The 18335-nt window shown below is 47.3% G+C and overlaps 7 protein-coding genes across 7 annotated transcripts; 2 read left to right on the plus strand and 5 right to left on the minus strand.

The window, feature by feature from the left end:
- Positions 1-388: 388 nt before the first annotated feature.
- Positions 389-1843, minus strand: C8Q69DRAFT_460604 (hypothetical protein). Its single transcript, XM_028630181.1, has one exon. It carries the CDS (start codon positions 1512-1514, stop codon positions 492-494), a length of 1023 nt encoding a protein of 340 aa, XP_028486283.1. The 5' UTR covers positions 1515-1843; the 3' UTR covers positions 389-491.
- On the plus strand, positions 1778-3864 carry C8Q69DRAFT_460611 (hypothetical protein). The gene is made up of 7 exons (XM_028630182.1): positions 1778-1794; positions 1847-2306; positions 2379-2477; positions 2536-2777; positions 2847-2966; positions 3039-3103; positions 3165-3864. The coding sequence occupies exons 2-7, from the start codon at positions 2106-2108 to the stop codon at positions 3617-3619; spliced, it is 1182 nt and encodes a 393-aa protein (XP_028486284.1). The 5' UTR covers positions 1778-1794; positions 1847-2105; the 3' UTR covers positions 3620-3864.
- On the minus strand, positions 3731-7778 carry C8Q69DRAFT_460612 (HEAT repeat protein). The gene is made up of 3 exons (XM_028630183.1): positions 7564-7778; positions 3902-7501; positions 3731-3820 (listed from the first exon to the last, which is right to left on the minus strand). Exons 1-2 carry the CDS (start codon positions 7594-7596, stop codon positions 4019-4021), a joined length of 3516 nt encoding a protein of 1171 aa, XP_028486285.1. The 5' UTR covers positions 7597-7778; the 3' UTR covers positions 3731-3820; positions 3902-4018.
- Positions 7779-7901: 123 nt separating this feature from the next.
- C8Q69DRAFT_460618 (hypothetical protein) lies at positions 7902-11740 on the minus strand. The gene is made up of 4 exons (XM_028630184.1): positions 11277-11740; positions 10944-11211; positions 8716-10892; positions 7902-8649 (listed from the first exon to the last, which is right to left on the minus strand). Exons 1-4 carry the CDS (start codon positions 11553-11555, stop codon positions 8257-8259), a joined length of 3117 nt encoding a protein of 1038 aa, XP_028486286.1. The 5' UTR covers positions 11556-11740; the 3' UTR covers positions 7902-8256.
- Positions 11741-12838: 1098 nt separating this feature from the next.
- On the minus strand, positions 12839-14371 carry C8Q69DRAFT_518410 (glycoside hydrolase superfamily; the record flags this gene model as incomplete). Its single annotated transcript, XM_028633440.1, has 5 exons — positions 14126-14371; positions 13455-14066; positions 13259-13374; positions 13071-13145; positions 12839-13022 (listed from the first exon to the last, which is right to left on the minus strand). Exons 1-5 carry the CDS (start codon positions 14345-14347, stop codon positions 12839-12841), a joined length of 1209 nt encoding a protein of 402 aa, XP_028486287.1. The 5' UTR covers positions 14348-14371.
- Positions 14372-16214, minus strand: C8Q69DRAFT_200382 (hypothetical protein). The gene has a single exon (XM_028626069.1). It carries the CDS (start codon positions 16009-16011, stop codon positions 14458-14460), a length of 1554 nt encoding a protein of 517 aa, XP_028486288.1. The 5' UTR covers positions 16012-16214; the 3' UTR covers positions 14372-14457.
- A 927-nt stretch (positions 16215-17141) lies between these two features.
- On the plus strand, positions 17142-17856 carry C8Q69DRAFT_526448 (hypothetical protein; the record flags this gene model as incomplete). Its single annotated transcript, XM_028633636.1, has 4 exons — positions 17142-17234; positions 17298-17481; positions 17532-17666; positions 17729-17856. 3 exons carry the CDS (start codon positions 17142-17144, stop codon positions 17657-17659), a joined length of 405 nt encoding a protein of 134 aa, XP_028486289.1. The 3' UTR covers positions 17660-17666; positions 17729-17856.
- Positions 17857-18335: the final 479 nt, after the last annotated feature.

An 18335-nucleotide genomic window follows, 5' to 3' on the forward strand; every position in this document is an offset into this window, starting at 1 on the left:
TCGAGTCTAGGTAGGTTCTTCTACACCTTAATGATCCCGCCGCGGAATGGAGGATTTTGAATTGCCGTCCCAACCACGCGATCGTATGATCTAAGTACATCGAGTGGCTGGAAGAATTGTGCAACATGTTGATCGTTGGCACTCACTGAAGAATTTCCTACGGAGTATTAAATCCATTTATAATTCAGTTAACTATCCGACACAGGGTGAAAAGTTCCGCCTTAGTGATATCATACTAAGTCATCTTTTAGTCCTTTGTCAGCTGCATGCATGTGTGAGACATGTTGATGATAATTGGGCGTGATAACAATTGACTGATTCCGGTAACCATCGCATCATTTTTTATTACCCTATCGTTACCACCTAATTATGAAATGAAAAGCTGGTTGGATTGTTTCTATAATTTAATTTACTCTGAGAAGTAGAGCCGTGCTATGCGTTACCTCTTTTAGTACATGAGATAGATCTATTTGTTCCTTTCTTGCTACCAATCATACAGGCACCGTAACATCTTTCAAAATCTGGAGAATACTATCGACGTCTTCCTTCGGAGTCCGACCCATGCCACACTCTGTAGCTACTCCAAAATCGCGTGGGACCACGGAACGGGCGACTTCGATACGTCGCTTTGTTCCCTCCAGGTCATGAGGATGCACGAGGCCCAGGTAGAGCCGTCCATTGGGGCCGATGTTGAGCTCCTTCAGCGGTTCGAAATAGGCCTCGTCGTCCCGACTCTTGGGGACTGGGAGGTGCACCCAATCGACAGGATGCTTAAGACGGCCAGCGATCGAGTTGGCCAGATCAACGATTAGCCCTGTGTCCTGTGGTTCGACAAAGTGCTGATGGTTAAGGTCTCCGTAGCAGAGATGGAAGCCCAATGGAACATTTGCCGGAATATTAGCGCTGATGCGCTCCAACCGGTCGAGGATGCCTTCCTTGACAGGGGAGAACCAGGCTTTGAGGAAGGGCTCCTTGATATTACCGCGGTCGAATTCGAGCGCTGTGACCTCGAAACACACGTCCCACTGCAGCGCCAGGTCTTCCGCGGGAATCTTATCGATGATGTTCGCCAGCGAATCGAGCATTCGCTTTTCGTAGAGAGGCTCTAACTGTGCGTGGAATTCACTTCTGGTATGGCCTTGAATGCAGGCCAGCGGTGGAGGCAGCGCGACCAGGAACCGCACACCTGGCGGGATGATATTTTTCTTGCGTAGTTCGACAAAAGTCTCGTAGGACTTCAATGCTACCGTATCATATTCTGTTGGTGGAATCGACTCTAGAGTAAAGCCTGGATGGTCGGCCGGCGGTTCGGTGCCGCCCAAGAAATACTGGATGGTCTCCTTTGGAAAACGAGCGAGCTGCCATCCGATATAGTTGCCTCGATCGCCCGTTTCGCCATCGGGGATGCAACGAACTCGCCCAGGGAGACTGTTGGCAACTGTAGTGAAGACTTCCTCCGCTGACGACAGCGGAATACTCCCCACTAGCAAGACTTCGGACGGAGCAGCTGTCATATTTCGAAGCGGTGGAGTGTTGTCTTTAAAAAGAAATCGAAAAGTAGGCTAATAATATTGTCTATCTCAGTTTTCTCCCAAGGTTGGCAAGTGCCACGAGGAGAGACCAATGGCCTTATGAACCTTTGGGGGGGTTATGCTCTTTGAAGGGAAGATGTGATATGATATCCGGGGTGGGGAAGTGTTTTTGTGAGGGAACCGGGGCAAAGTAAGTACGTACTTACTTAGCAGACAATCGTCCAGGTCGTTCTTTTTGGACCCCATCCGGCTAATGAGATCACTAACACACGTTCTCAGAAGGAGACATGTAAGCACTATACATAGATACATACAATGCAGATCATCAAGTCGCAATACCACTTTTTTTGGACAATAAGCTAGAGCTGCTCCTCCCCGTCCATCAGCCCTGCCCCAGTCCTTGCACCGGAGAAATGGCCCCCAAATCTATATGCAACTAGTCCATCAGATGAAGTGGTGAAGTGTCGTAGACAGCCACAATGCAGATCGCAAAGTAAGATGTTCGCTTTTTTAAACTATCCATGACTGCCCCTCTCCGCTGTCATTCAGAATTAACCACTGTATCTGTCAACCATGGCCTCGTCCCTGACGCCAGAGGAAATTGCCTATTACAAGGCGCATGCCAGTGACAACTTGTCGCCAAATGAAATCGCTACAGATGTGATCGGGTTTATTGTCGCCTTTACGGCAGTCATCCTCAGAGTAATTGCTCGTCGGCGATCTAGGAAGCAGTGGGGATTTGGCGCAGATGACTGGATGATCGTGGCTGCTATGGTGAGAGAATCAAGATGATAATTATCATTATCATTTAGTACAAGAGTATTTTTGCTAATGCACTCGATATAGTTCCCACTGACGGGGTACACAATCTTGCTGGCTTTATCGATAGCCAATGGCGAAGGACGACATATCATCTTCCTCAAAAACCCCAAAGCCTTCATCCAGGTACGTTCACACTGTCATGAGTAGTCTGCTAGACCTATCTAGCTAATACGGTGCACAGGAATATGTCGCGGCCATTGTCTGCTATTCCGTCGGCGTCATGCTGACCAAGATTTCGATCCTGCTCTACTATCATCGTCTCTTCCAATCGGTGACCCTATCATGGGTCATAGGGGCAGTTGTGGTCGCCTACAATCTGGCCGTGATATTCGTCGCCGCCTTCGAATGTATCCCACTGTCTAGTATGTGGACAGGACAACCTGGGAAGTGTATAGCTACGAAAGTTCCTTTTACGATACTGGCGTGAGTAACCACTGGCTCCAACTGAATATCTGGAGAGATCTCAAGTTTTGATGTCATTTATTTTTTCAGGGTCATGAACACATTGACGGATATCGCTATATTGACTCTTCCTGTTCGCTATGTGTGTAAATTGCGCATGCGGACGACGCGCAAGGTCCAGGTGCTCGCTATTTTCATGTTGGGAGGACTGTAAGTCTCCCTCAGATACCAAATTTACTTACGCATAGTGTCAATCGCGGACTGATCAATTTTGCATTTCAGCGTTACAATCTTTGGTATCATTCGAGCCGTTGCAGTCGGCACGTCCAAATCAACGGATCCGACCTGTAAGTCACGCTATGCTGTGGTCTTCCAAAACTCCCAATACTGATTCATAATGCTCCACAGACAGCGCGGTCTATGAAGGAATCTGGTCATACACCGAAATGTGTGTCGGTGTGGTCGCCGCTTGCCTACCTACTTTAGGCCCTCTTGTCAGAAGCGGACAGTCAGGAAGCACGGGGAGAAGCCTCTCACTTAAATTCCTGACCCCTTCTCTACGGACATGGCGTATGTCAGCATCTCAGAATCGAGCAAGCGCTTCGATAGACGACAAAGCGAGCTGGAAATTGCATGGCTGGCCGTCATCCCAGGATGGACAACAGGACTTCTCCAGCACGGTGCATGCCAATCCATCATCTCTCGAGGAAGCAAAAGAGAGAGGAGGATCGTCGGATAATGATAGTGGGGTGAATTTCACGGTAGTTGTGTCGCCTGAAGAAGAAGGTGTCGCACGAACAGTATCTCCGCCTCTTGAGATTCGTGTCAAAAGAGGCCTTCATCAGTCTTTTGATCATGTATAGAAACTTTTATTTGCACAAGTCATTCTATGATACCACTTTAACGAGATGGGTTTCCCTGGGAAGGAAAGGTTTCTTGGTTGTCAGTTTAGTACTTCTGTTATTTCCGCCTGATTTTCTTGTTTCATAAGGTATATTGTCCAAGGGTACATGGTGTTTTCGGCTGTTATTCTTCATGCTGGTTACAGCGACTGTACATACAACCTGAGCCATCGTTGATTAGCCAATCCGAGTTCTTACAAGATCATGATTAATTAGAAATCCACAGTGAGCGTAGGCACGTACTGTTCTTGCTACAGAAGGGATAACAAATTTATGGACTTCCATGCTTCTGTACGTATTGCCATTTATATTTACATTGTTGATGACGAAATCTAGGTAGATCATGCATTGTTAAATCCCCTAGAAGACTAGCTCTGCGAATCTCAAGTTTTCACTCTGCACAAATTTCATCAGAGTTGCAGGTAGACGTGGGGAACTCGATATCGATACGGTTGGATTTGGCTGGTTCCTTTCCGTGTCTGTGGCATTGCGCTCCCTAGCTTGCTGGAAGATAAACCAGGTAAGGTCGCCGTTCCAGCTTTCCATAGCTTTGATTGCGCTTTCCACACTTCCCAGCTCCATACTCTTTGTTTCGGCTTGTTTGCGTAATCGTGACTTGGTATAGTAGTCTGGCCCTGCAAAAGCCGAAATCCACCAGCCCAATAAATCACATATTTCATCGCCGATAGCCAGCGGAAGACGAACGTGTGTAAGAAGGGCAATAAATAATGATCCAAGGGCTTTCCAGATACTATGGTAAGGAGTAAATGAATGAGTCCCTCCGGCATCGGGTCCACTCGAGGAGGAACCAAGGCTAAGAGCCATGTCGAGCTGTCCTTGGGAGTCTTTAGAGACATCTGATGACTTGGGTGCAGCAGCGGATAGGTGCTGCATACGCTGAATGCGGCGCTCTTTGGCTCGCTCTGCGTCGAGAAGTACCTTTTCCCACACGCGATGATAAAGTCGCTTCCAGCGCGGAAATTCATTCTCCACGCGGGTTGCCATAAAGTCTCCTGCGGTCTTACACATCGTTTCGACAACGGCACATGCAGAGGTGATTACAAATGCCTCCTCTTTGATATCATTATCACCATTAACATTGTCTGATGCTTTTGCGATTTCTGAAGAGGCAGAAGCTGCTCTTCCAGACCTAGACAATGTCTCTGTCAATGAAGCAGGGGCGGCAATCCTCGCGGAGACTGAAGGCCAAAGGTCGTTGATAAGCGGCAAGAAACTGGTTTCATTCAGGGAAAGGACCGGAAGAGCTTGAGTGAGAATGGAAAGAAGTGAGCGGCGAAGAGATGGAGATGGGGAAGAAAGATGTGGCGGTATGGATTTGACGATATGCAACAGAAGTGTGTGAGATTTGCTTAATGGCTTCTCAGCGTCTTCTGGCTCTCGAGGTGGCGGTAGTGGTCCTTCTGATTCGTCTGGCTCTGATGAGCCCAGAAAGGAGTCCGGATCCTCCCGTGGTTGCTCAGGACCATCAAGTGCTGCCGTCCATGGCCGCGCTGGATGAGACACCTTTTGTCCGCCTTCATCCAGGTCCATCTCTGAATAGCGAGCTCTCTTGGACCTGCGAGTCGCCAAGTCCTCCGCTAGCTTAGAGATAGTAATAGGCTCGTATTGGCGCTTCTTATGAGAAATGGCCTCTCCTTCCTTACCGGCTGTGATGGACAGCAAAGCTGGTTTCTTTACTCCCTCCTCCACAATAGCTGTCAGAGTCGAGAAGAGCAATTCGACTAGTCTTGGATAACCATGATACATATCCAGGATTCCAAAGATCGAATCAACCAGGTCATCCAAGTAAGGAATCAAATTGGCGCCAGATAGCCTTACCATCATCAGCAGCACTTGTGGGGGATAAGGCGATACGTCGAATGTGTTGAGTTTCAATGCAATCGAGTTGACAAGGTAGTCAGCATTTTCAATTAGCATAGTGCTTGTATCGGGGTAATTGCAAGCCGTAGTAAGGATGTTAAGGCATGCCATCGCATGGTCCTGAAGACTCGTGTTGTTCGAAGCCAAGAACCTAAGAACCGGGTACAAGGCATCGATAAGTTCAGGGCGGAAGGCCTCTCCAACTTCTTGCGCTTGCAGAGCGACTGCTTCCAGGGCGAGAGCTGAGACGCGCCAATCCCTAGAAGTCGTAATTGGGGCCTCGTTAAGTATGGGTAAAGCTTCATAGTACAACTCCTCAATAAGACCAGAACGAGTATACGATAATGCTGTAGATCCGAAGGCATCTAGTGATAGGAGATCTTCGAAGCCCATGGTGCTTTGGGACGTATTTTTCAGGAAATTCAGAGCGAGCCAAAAAGGGGCTATGACAGAGTCACCGGAGGCATGATGTATTCGGTTCATTATTGATCGTGTAATTGCACCCGCAGAATCTGTGATATTGAGACCTGCAATTAGGGATCGTAATTCTTTTAGGGTGTTTTGCTGACTGCGATGTTCGAGGAGCACCGGTGGAAAAGATATCGACTTGGCCTTCTGACGGAGAACCTCGAGTTTGACCATGGAATCACCCGTGGAGCTCAATTGCTGTGGGCCACTGTCCTTGGCCTTGATAACTGCGGCAACACTGTCGCACAGGCCTGAGGCTATGCTGTCATCCAAAATACTAGAACTGGAGCTGATCTCAGAGAGAACGTTGAAAGTTGTGGAGATCTGTTTTATAGCTCTTTGCTTGGCTGTCTCATCATTCCCTTGCATGGTCCTAGGGAATGCTGTAATCCAGGTATGCAGCGATTCTTTAAGAATATCCACGACATATGTGTAAGTGATCGCAACATGCTTTAGAGCAGCATACCCATCATTCGCCATACGGTCCGTCTCATCTCCAGCCAGAACGACAATGGTTTCCACCATCAAAGGTAAGGATTCTTGAAGAGAACGAGGGCATCTCTCAATAATCATGAGACAGAGCTCTAGTAGCGCACTTTTAACTTCCGGTTTTTCGTGGCGTCTTATTTGTATAACGTTTGCTAGAGCGATTTTTATTTGGCCAGCTGTAGCCTTCAGCCATGACTCATCTAGTGCAATTCTGTCGTCAGATTTGGGCTTCTCGGCCTGCTCTCCTGCGTCGGATATTGCAACATCGTCACGAAGCACCGCTTTCATGATCTCAGTCAATAAGTGCAGAGAGCTCTGAAGTAAACGAAATGAGCGGCGTGCTTGTGTCGTCGGTTTTATTATCTTTGTTAGTGCAGATATCGTCCGTGGCATAATGCTGGCTAGCACCACTCGATCTGTTATGCGAGAACAGAGCGCTCGAAGGGCTGCTACAGCCGCTTCCTGAACATCATTGGAACCGCCGTCCGTAAGCCCTTCGAGAAGGATATATGCGGTCTGATCAATTACCGTAGCGGTTCCGACTTCATTAAAGATAGTCCGCTCCGCCACGGGCCCCTCCAGCGCTGTAAAAAGAGCGCCTAAGCACCTGAATGCCGCGACGGCCAGCTCCTCGGAATCAGGCTTCTCGACCCCACCATTCTGATTTCGATTTGGAGGTCCACCAACAAGTATAGTCATCAGAATAATAAGTTGTTTGCCCATCTGCGGCGATAGGCGATGCCTCCACCCCTTCTCGACCAATATTCGCAAACAATCCACAGCAATTTCAAGGCAACGGGCAGACACCCTTTTTGTCTCGTTAAAGACGTGGGATAGAGGAAAGAATACATATTCTGCCAACTTCTCGTCAAGGGCGTCCTTAGTTCGAGGTTCGTTCAGCACGTTGTGCACGGCTTCAAGGGCGTGGAGGACGTCATTCGTAGTTGTTTGGTGAGCTCGAAATTTGAGACCGACGGAACTCAGTTCAACGCACGGCGGCCGTAACTGCAGACTTAGTTAGCCATAGACGCGATCTTAATATATCTACTATAACTGGAGGTGCTTGCCTTCTTGAATGTCTCCTGCCGTAGGTCCTCCATCTTGCAGTTGTCGGATCAGACATTCGGCGATTTTTGTGCCTGATATGAATGGAGAATAGTCAGACGAAGTTTCCACTCGCCAAACTGCCGCACTTATATTGGATATAAATCAGAAAAGACCTACTGAAAGGTAATCTGCTTATCCATTCTTTCTTTTCGATAAGATAGAATCTTGAATACATCCAGCTCCAAAGCAGGTCTAGCCAGCCTCGCCGCCCGCCTTTTCTGCCAACAGTTAAAGGCGGTGAATACTGGGCTGTAATTATGTTTGATCTGTTTGCCACCTTTCATTTAACCAATCAACTAAACACTTCATAACTCTGGATCGATACATTAATATGTTGCTTTTTTCTTTGCTGGCTCTAGTAGCTATAGGAGTCTATTTAGACCCAAGAGTGATTTCTAGAACTTTTTACATTATTTGTTACTAGCGATCGAGAAGTTCCATATTGTTCCTTACTGCTTGCGTAAGTATCTGAAACTGCCTAGCATACATAACTACCGTTTATCAAACTTGATAATCAACGCGTGGTATGGCTGATTTTTCTTATAAGCAATGAGACGACAATAATTTCGAAAATACCAGTGGTTTCTACAAGTATCTAACCGAAGTTGTTACGAGATAAATTGACTGCTGCAAATCCCATTTCGATATACCAGTCAAAACTGCCACTGCTGCAACCAGTTTCGCATCAATGACGCGGAGACTGGCCCCAGCGATCTCATGGTTTCACTTGCTTCTTTGGCTCGCTGGACATCCAGCGGCACTGAGAGCTTGCTTCCCTCGTCCAGCAGCCCTTGATAGAAACTCAGCAGTTTGAGAGCAGGTTTTTCAGCGATATCCATGTTGCTTGGGCTTTTGATACTTTCAAGTTCAGTAAGCCACGCTGAAGACTCGACCGGCTGGACAGTATACTTGTCCTGGATGGCCGGGATCAGTGTTGACCATGGTGTTCGTTCCGGATTCACCAGATGAAACACGGCCCAGGGAGTATCTGACTGATTTACGTGGCGCATGGAGATTATATCCATCATAATTGAGGAGAGCGTGTCCTGTAAGTCGCAAGGTCAGCACGGACTGCAGCTGACAAACAATACCTTATGAACGACAAATCTTACCACAGGCACCCAATCAACCTCCATCGAGCCCAGTTGATTAGGGATTTTCCCCATTGCTTTCGAGGTCACAATAATTGTTGGCAGCCATTCGTGCGGATTCCATTGTCCGCTGGCAGTAGTCGGGCCCGCGATTTGTCCTACGCGGTAGATAGTCGTAGGGACGCGAGATCTTCGCGATGCCTCCAGACAGATGCACTCCGCAATATATTTTGACTCAGCATAGCCTTGTGGGAGAACCACCGAGCTGCCCATCGGTTGTTCTGGAACCAACGGTCCAAGATCTGGGGTCCAACCGCCCACTGTACTGATAGAAGAAACAAAGTGAATATGGGTTCTCTGGCGACTGCTCAAACTAAAATCAACAAAGTGGCGCACACCACGAATGTGAGTGTCTTCGAAGGAATCAACGGAATGATTGAAGTCGACTTTCCATGCATTGTGAATAATAGTATCGACGGAGTCAAGGAGCTCCCTGTATTTTTCCTCGCTGAGACCAAATCGTGGTTCTCCGAATGAGGCTTGAAGGAACTCTACTTTACCCTTCAAGTTACTCGCATCCGCGTACAGGCCCTTTCCTTCAAAGCCTTTCTTCTGTCGAAGCTCGGCGTCTGAACGATTGAGACAGTAAATTTTGGAAACTGAATCGCTGTTCAACAGGGTATAGAGCAGATAGGTTCCCAGCGAACCAGTCGAACCAGTCAAAATCACAGTTGAGGGTAAATCTAATCCATTATCAGGGAGGGCTTCCTCCTTGACCGGGATATCGGACGTATACTTTTCGACTAACATCTTGATCTTGTCTTCCCGCGGTATACCATCCTGAACTTTTCCCTCTAAGATATTAACGAGAACCCAAGCCAACTGCTCTATTGTCGGGTTAGCGTAAATTGTCTGAGCAGTGATCGCCCCCGGTTTTATTTCCGGCCGACGAAGCTGTATGCCCTTTTGCAGCGTTCGAGAGATCTGAATAGTCATTAAAGAATCAAGGCCAGTACTATAGAGGTCTTGATTGATCAGAACTTCAGACTTTCCCAAGACACGGATTACGGTCTGGCGTATATACTCTGTAATGGTTTCTGGGTCCAAGGTCTCGGGAACATGATGGTCCAAGTCATCTTCCAGTTCTGTAGCATAGAGTGCATCAATCTCTTTCTCATAATCTCGAAGAACAGCTCTACGCTGAATAGTGCCTTTCGGAGTTCGTTTGAATGGTTTGGTCTTTGAGGCGAGTCTGATATTGCTCTTCACGATCCGACCATGGGCAGCAATAGACTGATTTGCCTCTTGGACAGTCGGCCAGATTTCCTCAATGAAGATATTGTCGTCCATTTCTGGGACGCCCTGCTTTGGTTCCACGAGCAGCCCAGCTTGAAATCGGGACTCGCCGACTACCAGTGCCCCTCGAACCAGGGGATGTCCTGCGATGATTGTCTCCATTCCGACAGGATTGAATTTCTCGCCGTTGCTGAGGACAATAACATCATCCTTTCGCCCGTAGAATTTCCATAAACGCGGGTTTGTCGGATGTTGAATATACAGATCGTTGGTTCGGTACACTTTGATTTCGGGGTAAATATGGAAGACACCTTGAAACTCGCGGGAATTCTGCTGTCGAGGAATGACCATCTCGTACAGACCGTCGCCAAAATCCTGCATATCCAGCCCGTATGCTTCATTCCATTCAAAATAACCCCAGTTGGCTTCGTCCTCCGGCACTAAAGATGGCACCACGCCAATCTCACTAGCACCAAGAAGAGGTACGATCTGAGTATATTGGCGCAGCCGCTCTCCCGTCTCTGGTGCGAGAGGCGCACCTCCAAAATTCACTGTCCTAAGTCCTTTGAGACAGTTCAATGCATCACTGGAATGACTCAGGTCTTCCAGGATCGAGGGTGGAAAGACCGCAGCTGTGGGACGGGTTGTCTGTAGAAGTCCTACCAAGTGTTCCACCGATAGGGGCTTGTCAGGGCCATACAGGACAGGGATCCCGAACCAAATTGACAAGACAAAGGAGAGTAGTCCCATCCCATGGAAGAAAGGTGTCGTGGATAGTAGCAGGTCTTGTGAGCTCAGAGTGATGAATGCAGCTGGCTGGCGACCAGCCGGCCATGCAAGCTGAGCAAGATTATCGATGCACATCCAGAAACCGTTTGTAAGATTAACTGGTTTCGGCATGCCTGCATGAAGAGAATTAGCACATTATTGCATTATGTCCGTCATACACCTACCTGTGGTTCCGGAACTATGGATGATGCACAATGTCTCGTTTTCTGCATCAGCATAAGATTTGGTGTACGCATACGAGCGTTGTCCACCCTCATTGCTGAGAATTTCCTTCAAAGTCGGAACCCGGAAGACTTCCAAGGAAGGCAAAAGTCCTTTTATTTCCAATGTTCGTGTTTCTCGTTCCTCGCTGAAGAAGAACTTGTTGCAACTTGTTGCTTGTAAGAGATGAAGATGGGCTTCATCCGAATTTCTGGTAGAAGTGAAGAGAGCCTTCACAAGAAGACGATCAAACGGTTGGCTTTTCTCCAATCTTGATGAACTGTTAATTGCCTTACCTGATACCCAGTTTTCTGGCATGCTAGCATGAAAATGAAATAGCGCACATCGTTGCTTCCCATATAAGCCAGCGTCTCCCGGGATTGTGCCGGCCCAATAGTGTTCTCAATCCACCAACTCATGAGGTTCACTGCTTGTGCCAGATCCTTCATCGATAGATCACGGAAGCCACTGGTCAGCTCTGATCCTTGCGGAATCACCGCGAACAGTTTGTCAGGAGTCTTCTCAGCAAGACGGTCGAGGGTTGTTGCGAGGAGTCTTTTCCTTTTAGTCTCCATGCTGTCTGTGGGCTTTAACAAATTAATTGCTTTCAGAAATAAATGCTGTTTATTATGCAAATGGTGGAGAAATCGTAAATGAACCAGTGTGTGTGACTCGGAATCGCCTCTCTTGAAGGGGTCATTCTCATGAGTTATATAGTTATGGTAAGGCAACCCATCCTCCGGCGGTTGGTCCAAACTACTAGGCATCTTCCGTTTCAACCGGCATGTCGAGCACATCGAGTGGTAGTTGTGAAGCCAAAATTAGGCATAACTAGTGATGTTCAGGCTAGTCAGTGAATAACTAAGAAGTTAATCCTCAAATAAGCTGCATAAGCTGGCGTCAAACGAGAAAAGATCTGCGCATCGTATCAGTGTTAGGAAGCCCGTGCGCGGGTGAGTCTTAGACAGTAGACTAAGAGAAAGGATTATAAGGTTTCTGACAACACGAGGCTCGAGAATCAAATCAAGATAACGAGTCATCTGCGTCATCTGAGTCATCTTACAGGTAGCCGCAGAAATGTGTCGGATTGCCATGGTTTGTGGTTGTCTCAGAAACACAAAAGCGGCTTTTAATGTCACTGAAATCGCGGCTCTGGATATCAGGGTAATCAACCAGGCCGTCCCAATACTTACCCGGGTGCATTCGAGACGTCCATGCGCATTATCGTAATTTCTATGTCCCTTCTAGCGAGAGTAAGATCGAAATCAAATAAAGAAATCATACACTCGTGAGGTAGCAGTTCGTTTGCCCATTTTGTCCTCTGGCACATGTTGATCTACAGCAATGGAAGATATTTCGTTAGAAGAAAACCGCGACGCGCTGAACGTTCTGACTCACCTCTGGATACTTCAAGAGATATTGCCCTCACAAACCTGTTCCTGGCGCACTGTGGAAGGTCTCAGGTTAGTTACCGTCCCCTGAAAAATCAACAGGAGACTTCAAAGCTCTTCCTGGCTTACGATATCCGGAATTTCCACGATTGTTCCTTGGACGCCTCGCTCCATTACTCGGAAACATCATTGAATGTTATCACTGAGCAGACAACTCTGACTGTATGAACCTTGTCCTGGGGATCGTCTAAAGTATCTGTAGGGCAATCCACGAAGACAAAAGGTTCAGGCCCTCCATCTCGCTTCCTTAGTGTCAATACGGCACAGGAGTCCTTGGCGATAAGCACAAAACCAAGCCCGGTCTGGCTGGGATTCATGGAACCTTGAGTTGCAGCACCCCCAAACGTCGTCATACCCCATTGTTGTTGTGTCGGTTTCCAGGGGGGTATTCCGATGGGACCAAGTAGTCAAGTGGTTAGTGGTACGAGTGAAAAGTCAGCGCTGGAGATGTTGAATGCAGAGCTATCCGTGATAGCCCCCAGCGCGTTGAGGTTCGTATCGTCCAGATCAATGGCCCATACCATTAAACCATTAAGGCCTATCTTGTTTGCGTACTCGATCTTGGCCGCGAAAGTAGTAGCGTCGTCGAACCTAAGACAGTGTTAGGTTTGATATCTTTATAAAAGAAAGGGCACTTGCGAGACCCAGTTTTTGCCGTTGTATACCATATAACTCACAGCGGCCGTCGTATTTACATACGGCGTCGGGCCGGTGCTTGTTATGATCTACATAATCTCTAGAAAGTGAAGCCCCTTGTGAGAACGAGGATCACTGGTTTCGGTCTTTGATGATTTACTTTCCACGATAAGAGAAGGTTCCAGGCGTACCTGTGAATGAATGCGCACCCTGGCTTCCAGCACGAGCCATCAGTGAGCTCGTACGTGCGTCCATAGAAACCCAGTCTCAAGACGATGTCAGAAGGAGGGACATTAGCACGCCAGAACTGATAGAGTGAGTGGTATTCATCAGTTATAACATATTGATAAGCTTTTCTAATGGAGTATTACACCCCAAGTCTAGTACGAGACTGATTTCGGTCAGGTTTTTATGAGCAAAAACCTCAGAATCGATGTAAACGTCGGTGGCATCCCACACCACATGGAGATCGTACGACATCATATTTACCCAGTCAACATAGGGAACCATACCAGTCATGTCAAAGTTCTGGAGATACCAGTATGAAGTCGGCGCTGTGAAGGTAACAATGTAGTCCTTGCCGCAGGTATCTATCGCCGTACACAATTCTTGCAGGAGAAGTGCGTAGTTGACTCCATCTTCCTGGCGGCTGCCGCGGTCGCCTGCGCCCGGGTACTCCCAGTCGAAGTCGATACCATCATACCCATACTGGCCCAGCCAGGCTATCCCATTTTGAATGAAGGTAGCCCGGTTTTCTATGCTCGAGACCATGCTTGTAAAAATCTCCTGGGTTGGTCCAGCATCCGTCAAGTCCCAACCGCAGACCGATATAATCGAATTGAGATCCGGGTTCTTGGACTTCAAATTGCCAACGTTCTGATATATAGCCGCTGATACATCAGGCATAGTGGTTAAGTCAAAGTCGGCTGAGATGGAGCCGAATGCCACGTTCAGATGCGTGAGTATAGTGGCAGGGATCTGTCCTGGGGACATAGTACCCTACAAAGTCTTAGTGTCAGTATGAGGATCAAGAGAAGCAGCAGATAATATATCCGTACACATGGACTATTGCTATTCCAAGCCTCCCAATACCCCACGACTCGATTTTGGACACTGCTAGCTGGCACATCAGGCGATGGCTGCGTACAATCTGACTGGCAACCAGTACCGCAGAACTCACTAGTAGTACCGCAAAAGCCGTACTGTGAGCAACAGACATTTAAGGGGCAGGTCTTTCCAGCGACGCTCGCTTGCATACTGTCCACACTCCGCTGTAGCATTGCAATTGGACTGGCGGCCGTCGCTGCAGTAGGTAGGCCCTTAGTCGCAACAGCCGCTAGAGCCACAGTTTCTGCTCCAGGTAACAGTTATCGGATAGGGAAGATAATTTTCAGTCGAGCGTTTCTACCACCATATCGGTTGATATGAACGGGTATGGGTCTCTATCAATGCCTTTCCCGGGAAATGGGTCAAGCCGATGGCCGTAATCAGCAAATGGATTCGCCCCTTCACCGTAGAAAAAGTCGTTGGCAGCCCTGTCTAAACAGCAATACCGCATTATCCCAACAGTTGGGACATGAACTTTTAGGAGTGGTCTTTCGCCTGTAGGACGCTCACGCCAGTCTAGCATGCTGCGCATGTCTGTAAATAAGTCGTGCCAGTTGCCTCTTTCACCCGTGAAGGACAAGAAACTGAGTTCGATAGATCGTAATGTTGTTGGCAGCGCAGAAAGAGCAGATATCAAATCATCTGATTGAACAAGAAACCCAGAAAGACCAAAATGGCGCAGTTTCTGCCATTTTTTGATAGGCATAATTGTTTGTAATGGGACAAAATGCTGAGCAAACTGCATACTTTGAGGAAAGCCATCACCCTCGACCTGACTATAATCAATCTGAGTCTGCAGGCTGACATGTTTGAGGTCTAATGCCTGGCTGAGGGCATATAGGAGGTGGCCGTTGCGAAAGGATGACCACCTTTGATCGTTGTAATATTGCCCATTGCAAGTCAGTGCCAGATCAATACGTTCAAATCCTGGTCGTCGGAGTAATGTCACAAGGTTATTATATTCTTCGCAAGGTCCGTCAAAGATACGGCAATTTAACCCAGTCTCGAGTATATGAGGGTCGATCACCAGCTCTAAGATTTCGTGATCGCGTATTTCTGCGAGTTCGCGAGTTAGAAGGCAGAAGGCCCGCCATTTAAGTCTTTCTCCCTCTTGATTCCACGGCGGCACAATATAGGGTATAAGGCCCTTTTCCGGAAGTGGCCAAATGTGAAGATTTGAATAATCAAAATCATCCAAACGTGGGTAAGCATGGAGAATTGGGTAGTTCAAACCAGGTGGGAATGCACGAATCATTGGAGTCTCGTAGAGCGGGTGATCTAGAATTCCGTGGGCTGCAGGTGTAATAACAATCCTTCGCAATGCTGGAAAGCGCTGTAGGCCATATCTGAACGCCTCAACATCCGCCTCAGAGGCCAGCACATCTTGTTGTTGCTGTAGCAGTTGCTGATGGTAAGCCCACGATTCTTCGATTGGTAAATCAGGGTGTCTGCGTTGATTTCCTAAAAACTGCTCGGTGTTCCACCAGCAAACTTGGTCGAACCAGGCGGGGACACCTTCTGGAGGTAGAGGTCGATCCAAATTCCACATACCCTCTCCCCGTTCAGGAATATGGTCCACTAATTGTACATCGTCCCAGATGACCTCGACGATATGATGGCGGAATTCTTCATCATCAGCAATTGCGCGGAAAACTTCGATATTACGCGGATTGGCAGATAAGAAAACTCTTCTCAGGCGAAGATGGGCCCTCTCATTCAATATCTTGCTTGACAGACGAAGATTCTTGATGTCTCGGTTTGGCAGGAATGATATCACTAGTCCAAATATCTCGGGGGAGAGATCCTGAACTTTTAACCCGGCATTAGGCCCCGGCATTGTTGCAGACTTGTGTCTCTACCGAGAGGTCAATACACATACACGAAAGAAGCATGAAAGACACAAGAAACAACACGCCCTCGCGCTTGGACGTTTAAGGTCACCTGACTGATTTTACCAACATCTGGTTTGGATTCAGCGGAATCAACCCGGTGGTACTAGTAGATGATGCAGTCAGCTTTCACAAGATTTGAAAATTGGTAACGATAATAAGATGCAGAATTTTCTCTCGATATATACTGTACATTGCATATTATCGGATAAGAGAAGAAAGAGAGAAAGTTACTCAATAAAAAAAGAAGCCAAAATTGTGCATAAGTAGCGATGTTCAGGCTAAATACTTAGTGGTTCATTGAAGAGTTGATCCTCAAGTAGACTATATACCTACGCTGCATGAGCTGGCGTCAAACGAGAAACGATCTGCGCATCGTATCTATGCTAGGAAGCCCGTGCGCGGGTAAGTCTTAGAGTAAGAGAGGGTCATGAAGCCGCAGGATTATAGAGTTCCTTACAATTCGAAGCTCTAGAATCAAATCAAGACAACGAGTTCATTTACGTTATCTGAGTCATCTTACAGGTTAGATTGCCATAGCTTGTGGTTGTCTCAGGACGCATCTTAGCGCTACTTCGATTTCCTCGAATATTTGTTGAGTACTTATGTTAATACGGGCGGTTATATCCCTTCGTTGGCTTGCTGGGATATACCTCTTACATAATTCGATAAATCTTTAAGTTACTACATTGCATTCTCCTAGTTCTATCAAGATGGTGATGGGAGAGCAGAATTATACGGTCTACCTTCAAACTTCTAAAGCCAATTGGAAGATGGGATAAGTAAACATATTATCCATAGCACGTTTCCGACAACTCTCTGGGAGGCTGACTTCTGTGCGTCGAATGGAGGTATTTTTCCTCTTCACAATGGAAAGAGTGGAGTGTACTTGCCGTGCCCGTTCCTTCCTACAATGCAGTTAACGCCTTCCTGGCTTTATCAGGCTTCACTTGTCCCTCTGTTCTTCTGCAGCATCTCTCCTCATTCTCATCTTCTCGTCTTTTCATTCAACTCTTCTCCCTTTGGTGCCCTCCCAAGTTCCATTTGGTCATTTCGTCCACTCTCCAAATCTTCAAAAATGATTGCCTCTATGATCATTGCTGCCTTTTCCATCATTGCAGCTGTGGCTGCACAGAACCTGGTCCCCCCATTGACTCTTCCCGATTGCCCGGTATGTGATTATGATAAGAGAATAGCTTGACCGGGTATGCTAACCATCTTATTGTTCTTATAGAGGAACTGCATTCTCAGTATCTTACCCTCAGCTCCTTCTTTTGGCTGTCTCAGCGTCGACCCGGTTTGTCTCTGCAAGAGCACCGGCTATAACATGAGTCTCTTGAGCTGTGCCACTACGCTGTGTTCTTCCGCCGAAGTCACTCAGCTGATTAATTACGAAAATGGGTGGTGTGACTTAGTCGGTATGCATTTTCCTCATGGCCAGCCTAGAGTGAGTCCTAACAAGAAGAAGGCCTGGTCCCAACACCTACACCTTCTCTCCTACCTTTGCCTTTTCAGGGTACTACCGTCATTACGGCACTTAATGGAGCAAAGACCCCCTCTCGTGCATCGAAGAACAGACTGCTGAGCGAAAAATAAGTCACTGGTAGGTAGGTTCTTGGTCGTGTTATGACCGCTGTCCTTTAGACGACCTGCTAACTCGTGAAGCTGTCCTCACGGCATATACTGATAGCCGAGAGTTTAAACCTCGATACTGTGACGTTCTCGTTCGGAATCTGCGGAGGAAAGTACTTATATATATTACTGCTGTATCTGAAAGGCGAGGTTGTTCGGGGACTCCAAACTACATTTTATCATACATGTCAATACTATGTGTGAAGATCGAATAAGAGGCTACGGTGAGATATCATGTATGGCTACTGATGCAGTTCTCCGCTGAGACTGTCGAGCGAATATTTGCGATGATAGAACACTAGATATAACGATAACCGAAACACATAAAGCATGTGCGTGCTGGCTTCTTACTTAATTTATGGTATAGTTATGCCCTCTACTGGCCAACTTGCTACATGTATATGTATTCAGTCTTATAAGTCATCCACAGTAGGTAGCATTACGTCTGCCCCTAACTGCTTTATCTCAACACGAGCTGCAGGAAGCCACTACACCCTGCATACGGAGTAAAGTGTCAGCATTTAGCTGACCCATTGCGATATGAGCTGCAGTACGCCACGATTATTCGATAGTGGTTGGCATTCGGCCGCTCCATATTATTCCCTGTTAAGTAGTAAAGGGGCGGAAAGCACCTGCATAT

Source organism: Paecilomyces variotii (genome assembly GCF_004022145.1).
Source record: "Paecilomyces variotii strain CBS 101075 chromosome Unknown C8Q69scaffold_3, whole genome shotgun sequence".
In the NCBI taxonomy this organism is placed as follows: Eukaryota; Fungi; Ascomycota; class Eurotiomycetes; order Eurotiales; family Thermoascaceae; genus Paecilomyces; species Paecilomyces variotii.